General features: G+C 36.4%; 1 protein-coding gene across 2 annotated transcripts; it reads left to right on the forward strand.

Moving 5' to 3' along the window:
- Window positions 1-932: 932 nt before the first annotated feature.
- Window positions 933-11,160, forward strand: LOC107808236 (GDT1-like protein 4). 2 transcript variants are annotated; one of them, XR_001653094.2, is made up of 14 exons: window positions 933-1,090; window positions 1,210-1,278; window positions 3,142-3,201; window positions 3,308-3,355; window positions 4,183-4,268; window positions 4,386-4,422; window positions 4,499-4,546; window positions 6,191-6,259; window positions 6,346-6,390; window positions 6,467-6,528; window positions 6,804-6,876; window positions 6,964-7,071; window positions 10,486-10,540; window positions 10,893-11,160. XR_001653094.2 is itself a non-coding variant. In XM_016632743.2 (13 exons), exons 1-12 carry the CDS (start codon window positions 1,067-1,069, stop codon window positions 7,030-7,032), a joined length of 690 nt encoding a protein of 229 aa, XP_016488229.1. In that variant the 5' UTR covers window positions 933-1,066; the 3' UTR covers window positions 7,033-7,071; window positions 10,486-10,756. The 2 variants fall into 2 exon arrangements, 1 of the variants encoding a protein (XP_016488229.1); XM_016632743.2 differs by lacking the exon at window positions 10,893-11,160 and having other exon boundaries at window positions 10,486-10,756.
- The last annotated feature ends 707 nt before the right edge of the window (window positions 11,161-11,867 follow it).

Genomic DNA, 11,867 nt, shown 5'->3' on the forward strand with positions numbered 1-11,867 from the left:
TCTATTACAAGGCCTTTATATAGGCATGAAAAGTGAAGAAAATATGTCATGGAATATGTCATTGAACATAGAAAATATGTCATTGAATATGTCATTAACCATTTGAGAGAAAGATCATGGAGGAAGAGTAGACATCCAACATATTTTGATTTTTATCATAACACTTTTCAAATTTTGTGTTTGACTATTAGTGGGCGTTTGGACATAAGAATTGTAAAATTTCGGAAAAAATTCAAAAAAATAAATAAATGAAAATGATATTTATAAATCAGAGTTGTGTTTGGACATGAATACAATTTTACGATGTTTTTGAATTTTTACGAGTGATCAAAAATAAAAAGTTTTAAAAATAGTTTTTTGGATTTTTTTTCAAATTTTCGAAAATTTTAAAATTTATTTTAAGTAAAAATTGAGAATTTCATGGCCAAACACTGATTTGAAAAAAAAAGTAAGAAAAAATTCAAAGAAGGTAATTTTTTTATGGCTTAACGGGCCCTTAATTTGAGACACTTTGTTAATATTAAAGTAATGATTCATACTTGGCAACGCTTTTCAAAAGTAATTTTAAAGAAAAAATATTTTTTTCATTGCTCAAAAGCACTAATTTTTTTCTAAAAATTTTAGTCGGACATCTCAGTTCTCTAAAATAAGTGTCTTTAGAAACTAATGTCAATAGCTCATTTTAAATTATAATTTTAAAAATATTTTTTCCTTAAATTTTGTGCCTAGTTAAATAACCTCACATAAAATAGGACACAAAGCGAGTAGATAATTTCACGTGATTTATTCGCGCGTGGACACTTCATCTTTTCGGCTTCACCCAATCAAATGGATTTATCTCGCGTGTCAGTGTCACACATCCCTTCAAAACCCCTTTCTCAAAAACACCAATACCACGCGCCTTGCCTTTCACATAAACGTACACTGTCGTACACGGCATTTGTCAACTCACAGAGCTAAACAACTCGATCTCCCCTCTTCACTCTCCTCTCCACCATAATATATACTCGCAACACACACACACAAATTGCTCTCTCAAGCTTTACTTCGAGGAGCAATTGAGAAGATGAGTACTCTTTCAGTGGCGCAGGTAATTAGTTCTTCTCCTTTCGCCTTTGTATATTTGCATTTAGATATAAGCTTTTGATTAAATCAATTTGATTTTGTTTCTTTTTTGTGTTTTTTTTTTTTTTTTTAAATTTTGACCAGGGTTTTACGAAGTCTTTGGCGATGACAGTACTGTCTGAGATCGGAGACAAGACGTTCTTCGCCGCTGCGGTGAGTTTATTGTAGATTTAATTGCAATTAATTAATTAATTCTATGGAGTTCTGTTTGGTTTTGACTGTTAGCTGTAATTTATTCCAAAGTTGCGCTAGTGAATTATAATTTGTCATAAAAGACTAATAAATTATAAGTACTTTGAATAAAATTTGGTCGAATGGAGTGGATATATATTAGGACGGATCCATGATTTGAACTTGATTGGTAATTTCTTGTACTTTTAAAATAACGGGTTCAGAAAATAATATGTATTAAAATTTTAATGTTTTTTCACATATATATTCATGTTTCATGTCAAAAATAATGTTAGCTACTAAGCTATGTCCGCTACTGTTAATAAAGGATTCATAATTGCTGATTCAACTAGTTTGAGATTGAGGATTAATTGATTGATATGTGTATTTGAAAATGTATTGGATTGTGAATGGAAGCTGGGAGCTCAAAAGTGAACTTAAATGGACTTACGTGGTACTTGTGTTTGTCGGAGGTAGCAGCGGAATAGTCAAGCTTTGGTCCCATCATAAAAAAAAAGAAAGATTGAGTTAGCTGAGTAAAACAGTTTGAGGTTTTGATCTATGCAAGGCGAATCATGGGGTTCTTATTTTGTTTTATTTGTAAGTAAATCATGGAGTTCTTATTTGCCAGAAAGTAAAGCTTTTTTTGGGACCACGATAATATTTAAGCACAAACTAATTAGAAAGCTTGATTGAGCTGCTGCTTTTTTGGATTCTGAGATTTCGAAGTTAGTAATAAGTTGCTTCAACTGCTCGGCTCACCTAATATTCAAGTGAATTGTTAACACTTCGTAAAGTTAGAACTTTTTATGCTCTTCTATGAGTAGCTCCTGTTGATTTCTTTGTTTCGTATTTTTTTTCTTGTTTAATCTACCCTTTCATTCATTCCTTTTGAACTTGTTTCTGAATTAGCAAGTACTCCTTGTTATCTTTACTTGTATTTGGGAATCTTAGATTCTTAGAGTTGATGGCACTAGAATCATGAACAATACAGTGGACTGAGGATAAATTCTAATCTTCTGTGTTACTCTTCTCCCAGTTTTTAATAGTTTGTCACTAATAATTATTTACTGGAAAAAGTAGTTCCACTTCAGAAGAACAAATGCAAAAAGGAAGAAGATATTCTTCTTTATTTGCCTCCTCCCTGTCCATCACACCCTCCTAAAAAGTCTGCCTAGTTCATTGCTTTCTTATGTCAGCGGAAGCTACTCTTTCATTCCTACTTAGTTTTTCCCTTCATTCAATTCTATGTGATTGTTGAATACCAAAATGTCTTACTCTTTAGCTTGCTGTGGACTTCATTAATTAGTATAGGTTCTCGCCAAAACCAGTGTTTACCTTAGAGAGAAGACCATATCATTGCCTACTTGACCTATGCAAAAATAAACCAAAAATTATTATGTAGAATTAAACCAACCTATCAAAAAAATTAATTAGAAATTAAAACCTCTACCAGTACTGATGAAACCCATAGTATCACACTTTCAGTATGTATAGCCCACTTGCATTGCTTCTATATCTTTTAATAGAAAGACTCTATAACAAATTAGTGCTATTAATTGTGAGACTTAACTTGCGGTCCAACACTTTTCTTGCAATAGGTTGAGTTCCATATGGGTGAACTTTCAGATTATTACCTTTTTTTGGAAACTATTTTTGACATCTAACTCTTTAGCTGCTTCTTTGTTAACTAAAAGGTTTTTGTGATGTTCTCATTTATTCTCATGTCCTCATTTTCAGCACCTTTGTTGTTTCTGTTATTCAGAATGTTCTCTTTTTTTAGTCAGGTTATTCAGAATATTCTCTAATATTTACCTTATTGTTTTGACAAATTTAAATTTCAAGATCTTGGCAATGCGTCACCCAAGGAGACTCGTCTTGTCAGGGTGCCTTGGAGCTTTAATTGTAAGACTTTTTGCACCCTTCTATCAGTATTTGTTCCATCTATTTGAAATTCTCTTCTTTATATTGTGGGCAATAACAATTTCCTGAAAATTGTTGGTCGCTCTAGGTAATGACCATTCTGTCTGCTGTTGTTGGTTGGGCTGCTCCCAATTTGGTGAGTTCCATTTAGTTGCAATTTTGAGTAACAACGTTCTAATCTTAATTTTTTTTTTTGAGTAAGTGTTCTGATTTTGTATTTTTTTTTTGTCTATTTTATTTGATGTAAAGTCATAACCATAACTGGAAATATACATTTCCCCCATTCTTATATGAAATGGTTAGACATCCTAGTTTGTTCCGGTAATTGAGACGTTATGTCCAATAACAAAGACATTGCTGTGTGCTTAATCTCAAGGTCTGTGCCTCACTGTTAGCTAGTGATCAGTTCTGAGCAACTTTAAAAGTTATCTTTTTTTTTTTTTTTTTGCCATCGACAAACTCCACTTGCTAAATATTTGCTTATTGTGATAGGCTGTTTGCACCTATAATAAAATAGCATGTGCTGTATATTATAATGAAGCTGTATCATTTTAAAACTTGTAGTAAGTCATCTTAAAGGCAAAAGATACGAGGAAGGGCCGCACCCCAAGAGGTATAGTGTAGACAGCTTACCCTAATGCAAGCATTAATGACTGCTTCCACGGCTTGAACCCGTGACCTGTAGGTCACACCGGTAGTAAGTCATCTTGTGCATCCGTTATCTATATTGGTTTCTCATAAATAGCGGTTCTTGTCATGGATTAGATGTGTATGGGGTGCAGTTGGAGTAAATCAGATGAGGAACAGTTATTTCTAGTTTATTCAAGTTCACTATCATTATGATTAGCCTATCATAATATTTCCAATTCAATTTCACGTGCTTAGGTATCAAGCACTATGTAATCTGCTCTAAATTGTATTTGTTTTATTTGCACGAATAAAGTTTATATATACTCCCCACAGGTCTCCCGCAAATGGACCCATCATATTACAACATTGTTGTTCTTGGGATTTGGAGTATGGTCTTTGTGGGATGCATTCCATGATGGGTAATCATTTGGTTCCTGCTTGCTTCTGATTATACTACTTCTGTAAATCTCTAATCTCTGTATCCCTTCTATGCTTCAATTGCTTTTCCATTAGTCTAATTCTAATTTCATCCACAGGGAATCTGAGGAACTGGCTGAAGTTGAAGCAGAGCTGGTCTGTGTTTTTCGAATCACCTCTTGCCATACATGAATTTTAGCTTTTCTTATTTTAACTTTTATGGTGCAAGTAGGATGCGGATATAAAAGCTAATGGTGGAGCAACCAAGGAGAAGAATAAGGTAGCATTCCTGCTCATAGTGTACATTGCATATCTTTTTTTAAAAATAATTTTGGATTTCTCCAACTACCCAGATCCTGCCTCCTCTGGACATAGGGCCTAAAAATGATAAAAAGGGCAAATCTGTTAAGAGAAGTAAATTAACAATATCTATGTCCAACAGCCTCCTTCTTCCTGCCTCCCCTGGACATAGGGCAAAAAAAAAAAAAAGGATCGATGAAAATAACAAATCTGTTTAAGAGAAGAAAAGTACCAACCTCTTCCTCCAAGTCTTGTAGCAGCAACTTATGCTCCCTCTGTCCCATTTTATCTGGCACATTTTCTCTGCCCCAAAGAGAATGACACCTTTCTATAACTAGAAATAATTTAATTTTAAACTTCTCATTTTATCTTTGATGAGATGATTTATAGCCACACAAATACCTTTGGCTTGTTTTAAACCTCATGTGTCAAGAATATTTCTTTTTTCCTTAATCTCCGTACCCAGTCAAACGGAGAGAGTAAGTATCTTATTGCCTTATGCAAATGCTACTGAGTGGTTACAGTAATCAAGATTTGTTTTTCAGTTATGAATGTTGTTCCTCTAGCATCTCTCTGTTTGAGATGGCAGTTCTTTTGTTTTTCTTCCTCTTCAATAAGTACACTGATAAATCTTATTGGCTGACAACAAGAATAGTTGTTTTTAGCATTTCCCAGAAATCTTGAACAAAATACCTTATTGAGATCAACACACAGAAAAAAGAGAAAAACTTTATAAAAAGCAAAAACACGTATACAAGGTTACCTTCCTTCGTTGATGAATGTATACAAACACCATTGCTTCTGAATTTTCTGCCAAGAAAAAAAACATTCAACACCATTTGCCAGCTTCATTCCATGCTGATAATTTATGCTAACTCAAAAAGAGCACAAGTTAGCTCTTTTTCTTTCTTTCGTTTTTTAAAGAGACCAAGCTTACATTCTCCAACTTGCTCTAATTTGTCCATCCTGGGTTCCAATTTCTAGACCTTTGTGTCACGTACTACCTCTTAATAGTCCTCCTTATTTAGTCACTATTTTACAGATTTCAGTTTGGATGAAGGATCGTGTTTATGTACTCACTGCCTATTTGGTTTTGGTTACTTCTTTTCCTTGTTTCCAATTTTTGAGAATATATTCTTCCCTTTGAGGCTTTCTTTTGCATGTATTATGTTCCTCTACATTTCTCACCTGAGTCATATTATACTATATACGGGAAACATGCTCAACTTAAGGTTGACACTGCCAGTGCTCCGACACTCTCAGAGATTGTTCCATTTTGCTTTTTTGTTACTTACAAACCATGCTCTAAGCAAGTAGAGGCTGGTCTCTGGAGAGCTTAATTCGCTTATTAGTTTCTTAAGTCAGCTCCATTTGATCTGCTAATTTGTTGAATATCTGAGAACTGTCCATATACAAGTCCCATATTCAAGAATTAGATCAATAAATATGTCTTAAGCGAAGATCTCAGCTTATCAAAGACGTATTTCTATCTCCGGGCTGTCTGCTATCAGATTCTTATTTTTCGAATTTCCTAGTTCTGATTAGAACAGTTGTAAGCTTGCTGCAAAATGTACAAGGGACAATTACCGTTCTTAATAGCTTTAACAATGTTATGTTTTGCTAGGATTCTGACGAGTTAAAGAAGCAGAGGCGGCCTCTTCTCACTCAATTCTTCTCACCCATCTTTCTGAAGGTTAATCTCTGTGTAATAGCTACCAGAATTTTTCTTTTGAAGGTCACCATTAATAATCAATAACATATATTGCTCTAATTTTGCAGGCTTTTTCAATTACCTTCTTTGGTGAATGGGGTGACAAGAGCCAGGTATGCTACTACACATCATGTAAAGTAGCGTTTAATCTGCTGAGGTAGCTCCTAATGTTGTGTAACAATTTCTCAGCTTGCTACCATTGGTTTGGCTGCGGATGAGAATCCACTAGGAGTTGTTCTTGGCGGAATCTTGTAGGTTACTCCTTAACATAAAGCCTTGTGTTATCTTCTTATGTTCCCAGCTATAAATGTCATTCTGATATTGCTTCGCGGCTCCTATGTCGCTCCTGAAGTCAGAAAAAGATGCCAATAAATCTCTCTGCTAATTAGTATTTATATTTGTCAAAAGAAAAAAAAATTGTAAAAGAGAAACACATCAGTTGTAGCTCTCTCAACACATTAAGGACATAATTGAGGTCGAAAATTGGTCAGATGCACAGTTTTGTGATGTAGTTGACCTTTCTCAGGGGACAAGCTTTATGTACTACAGCTGCTGTCTTAGGAGGGAAAGGCCTTGCAACTTCAATATCTGAAAGAATAGTAAGTGATTTAGTTTACTCCTGCTCAATTTTACCCTTATGTTCCATTTGTCCATTTTCATGAGAACAAAGTTGTTACGTGATGTAGGTGGCACTTGCGGGTGGATCTCTTTTCATTGTTTTCGGAATTCAGTCCTTCCTTTCAACAGTCGAGTAATCATGGTGTTTACCTTATGGATAGTTACCCTGTTCTCTGGTTAGTCTTTACTAGCTCCTTTATGCTTTTTAATCTTTACTAGCTCCTTTATGCTTTTGATTTCCTTTTGATCCCCTTTTGTTGGAGCTATTGTTCCTTTGGTGACTCGAACCCACAACCTTGAGGTTGTAGGTGGGAGGGTGCTGACCATCAGAGCAACCCCCTCTTGTCGTTCCTTTATGCTATACATGAGACACATTGATATTAACGTTACAATACCCAAGTAAATGCTATATCACTTTTGCTGGATAAGATACAAGACTGCTCTCTACCATTGTTAAAAGAAAGACGCGCGATAAAGTACTTTGTGCTCACTGTCACGACCCGGATTTCCCACCTCGGGAGTCGTGATTGAACCATCTACCTTTTTACCAATTTTATTCTCTTTAACAATTACGAAGAAATAACATTTAGCAATCTCACCGCGGTCCGAAGTCTACAATACTTGGGTCTGCACAAAAGAGTGCAGAGTGTAGTATCAGCACAACCGACCCCATGTGCTGGTAAGTGCCTAGCCTAACCTCGGCGAAGTAGTGACGAGGCTAGGACCAGACTACCAAATAAACCTGTGCAGTTATATAATATATAGCGGAAAGTAAAGCAGGTATAAGCAAGTAAAGATGGGAGGGGGAAACATGCTGCGGGGGTATACCAGTATTAACAGTAAATCCAGAGTAACAGTCTAGGGGCAGCTTAGGATTCACAGCAAACAAAAGAAACTAATATCCAAACTAAACACACTTGTATCAATAATTGTTGCGGCGCACAACCCGATCCCAATATATATAACAACACTGTTGCGGCATGCAACCCGATCCACATATATCATTGTTGCGGCGTGCAACCCGATCCACATATAATATTATTGCAGCGCGCAACCCGATCCACATATAATATTATTGCGGCGTACAACCCGATCCATATATAATATTGTTGCGGCGTGCAACCCGATCCACATATAATATTGTTGCAGCGTGCAACCCGATCCACATAATAGTAACAACAATCATAACAAGAGTCCCGACAAGGGATCAATAAGGTCTACACTATCCCGGCAAGGGATTCGACAACATAAGTAATCACGTCCCGGCAAGGGAGAAACAGCTATAACCAAACTTGCTACAACATCCAACTACCTCAGTTATAACCAAACTTGTTACAATACTTAACTACCTCCGCTATAACCAAACTTGTTCCGACACTTAACTACCTCAGCTATAACCATAATCCCTACCCAACACAAAGAATCATCAACCTAAGCATTCGTAATATCAATTAAGAACACAATGCAAGGGAACCACAACTCAACAATAGTCCGGCAAGGGGCAACATAATGATCTCTTCTCTTTCTCACTTTTACTTCATAATTCCCTTCACAACTCGAGCCAATGCTCTAGAGTTTCAATTATCACTTATACTTTCACAATTCGTTATACAACTGGAGCCAACGCTCTTCAATGTTCATAAGTCATAATTCTTTCCACAACTTTACACAGCAAATAGAAATCTTCACCAAAGGCATGAATAACACAACGAAATCATGAAAATCACAATATAAGACTCACGGTCATGCTTGACACCAACGTATAGATACTCGTCACCATGCCTATACGTCGTATTCAACAAGAAACAAATAGCAAATAGGACACAACTCCTAATCCCTCAAGCTAAGGTTGGACCAAACACTTACCTCGAACTTCCACGGCCAACTCAAGCCTCAAACACCGCTTTCCCTTTCGAATTTGGCTCCAAATCAATCGTATCTATTCATAATCGACTTCATAACATCAATAAATGCTAAACAATCTAATTCCAATACTTAATTATAGCTTTCTAATCATTCTTCCCAAAAATTCAAAAATTGACCCCGGGCCCTCTTGGTCAAACCACGAGGTTCGGAACACCCGATCACCCATTCACCCACGAGCCCGAATATATAATTTGTTTTGAAATCCGACCCCAAAATAAGGTCCAATTCCCAAATAATCAAAAAGCCCTAACTCTACCCAAATCCCTAATTTTCTACCCTTGATCACATGTTTTAGGCCTAGAAATCTAGTGGTTGTTGATAAAAAATGGAAGAAAATAAGTCAAAGATTACTTACCCAAGAGGTTATGGTGAAGTTCTTCAAAAATCGCCCAAGAGGTGTGGAGAAGAAGAAGTTTGTGAAAAATGTGTTAAATCCCGTAATGCATTCTGTTTCTGGACTATTAAAATAACTGGGCGTATTTGGTCATCGCGTTCGCGACAAGCTCATCGCGTTCGCGATGATTTAGGTCTGATAGACTTTCGCGTTCGCGGAAGACGGCTAGCGTTCGCGGAAAAGTAACTCCTCGAACCTTCGCGTTCGCGTTCAGGAGGTCGCGTTCTTGTCCAGGAGGTCGCGTTCGCGTAGGTATAAGTTTCCCTTCCCCCTGACCATGCCACAAGCCTTCGCGTTCGCGATACCAGGCCCGCGTTCGTGAAGGGTAGACCCCCCCCCCCAAGCTTCGCGTTCGCGGCCTGGGTCTCGCGTTCGCGTAGAAGGAATTTTTCTTCAGCACAATTAACTCATCGCGTTCGCGAGGGTCCTCCCGTGAACGCGAAGAAGAACATACCAGAATACCAGCAACTGAAAACCTGCAACTTTTTAAGAGTTTAAAACCTTTCGAAACACATCCGAAACTCACCCGAGCCCTCGGGGCTCCAAACCAAACATACGTACTAACTCAAAAACATCATATGAACTTATCTGTGCGATCAAATCGCCAAAATAACATCATTAACTTCGAATTAAATCTCAAAATTAAAGAATTATTTCAAACTTCTTAAAACATCAAATTTTGCAGTTAAGGTCCAAATCACGTCAAACGGATTCCGTTTCTTACTAAATTTCACAGAATTCTCTTAAACCACATATAAGACCTGTACCGGGCGCCGGAACGAAAATATGGGCCCGATACCAATATGTTCCAATCAAAATTCATTTCAAAATCCTTTAAACAATTTCAGAAAACAATTTTCTTTAAAAATTCATTTCTTGGGCTTGGGACCTCGGAATTCGATTCCGGGCATACGCCCAAGTCCCATATTTTCCTACGGACCCTCCGGGACCGTCAAATCACGGGTTCGGGTCCATTTACCCAAAACGTTGACCGAAGTCAAATTAATTCATTTTATAGTCAAAATTTATCATTTGTTTCACAGATTTTCACATATAAGCTTTCCGGCTACGCACCCGGATTCGCACGCAAATCGAGGTGCTACTAAAAGAGGTTTTTAAAGCCTCGGAACGCAGAATTTCATTTTAAAACAAGTGATAACCTCTTGGGTCAACACACTCACGTAGAACAATAAGCAGCTGACTCATTTTGGAAAAATTTGCATGTGTTTGATGATGACGAGTTTGACACTGAAACATTGCTTTCATGCAGGAAATGAAGGATTATCTGGCTGCATATTTCATTTGGTGAAGTCCTTAATAAGAAGGTACAACAATTATGTAAAAGCAAACAAGTCGGGGAATGCTAATGCGGTTAGATATTAATTTCGTTAATTTAGATTAAAGCTCCGGATCTGGCACAATGCAGGCCAACCACTATTTTTAACTCCCTTTCAGTGAAACCTCAATATGTAGACAACGTGCTATTTACAATGAAATCTTCAGGCACTTGCTTATATAGTACTTGACTTTTGCCCTTTGGATGGACAGTGGACAGTATTACACCATCTTTTATGGTTGTGGTTCTTCAATTTCTGTGCATATTTTTTGTTTTCATTGTTTGTGTTCTAATTGGGGTATCAATATACACTCATTAAGGAAGGGATATTTCAAATGCAGGACCTTATAAAGTGGCAATATGAGGTGATGAATGAAAGAAAAAGGGATTCTCTGGTCATTTCCTCGGCAGTTTAGCCAAATTATCTATGTGATGTGGATCATATATTAAGCTTATTCCTTGTTTTTACTTGTCTAGTTAAAGCGGATGTTTGGGCCAAGCAGACCATAATTTTGAGTAAAAATTGCACAGGGCGTCCTATTTGGTCGCCCCCATTTAACCTATACCCATATTTTTAAAATTATTTAACCTATACCCTAATTTTTACAACTTCAGGCGCCTCCTTCTTCCTGCTACATGTGCGCTTTTTTCTTCCTCCTTTTTTTTCTACTCTTTATTTTTTTTAATTTGTAGTATATTTTACTGCTGATTTGCTCATAGTGACTGCCATTTTTGTTGAAACAGCGTTTTAGAACTTTTCTTCATCTATTTATAATTCATTGTCTGTATTTATTATATTTGCAATGAATTCAGATTGATCCAAGAATGGAATATCAAACAACAAGCTGATTGCGGCTTTATTGATGCAAGTTGAACTATTATACTAAAGCTTTGAATACTAGTAGGACAAAAACTCCAGCTTATTTAGTGTTAAAGCTTTTACAAATGAACTAAATAACTTCAGTATCTTTTGCTAAAGTTTTTGAAAAAGCTTTATGTCAAAACTAATGAATCCAGGACAAAACTTCAGCTTATTTAGTGCTGAAGATTTTACAAATGAACTAAATAACTTTAGCATCTTCTGCTGAAGTTTTTGAAAACTAATGAATCCAGGACAAAACTTCAGCTTATTTAGTGTTGAAGTTTTTACAAATGAACTAAATAACTCTAGCATCTTTTGCTGAAGTTTTTGAAAAAGCTTTACGACAAAACTATTGTATCCAGGGCAAAACTCCAGCTAAAACATGCTGTAGTTCAGCAAATAAAGAACAAAACTCAGCTAGTAGAATACTTAAGTTCAGCAATTACAAACAACT

The sequence above is a fragment of the Nicotiana tabacum genome, chromosome 20 (genome assembly GCF_000715075.1).
Source record: "Nicotiana tabacum cultivar K326 chromosome 20, ASM71507v2, whole genome shotgun sequence".
Lineage (NCBI taxonomy): Eukaryota > Viridiplantae > Streptophyta > Magnoliopsida > Solanales > Solanaceae > Nicotiana > Nicotiana tabacum.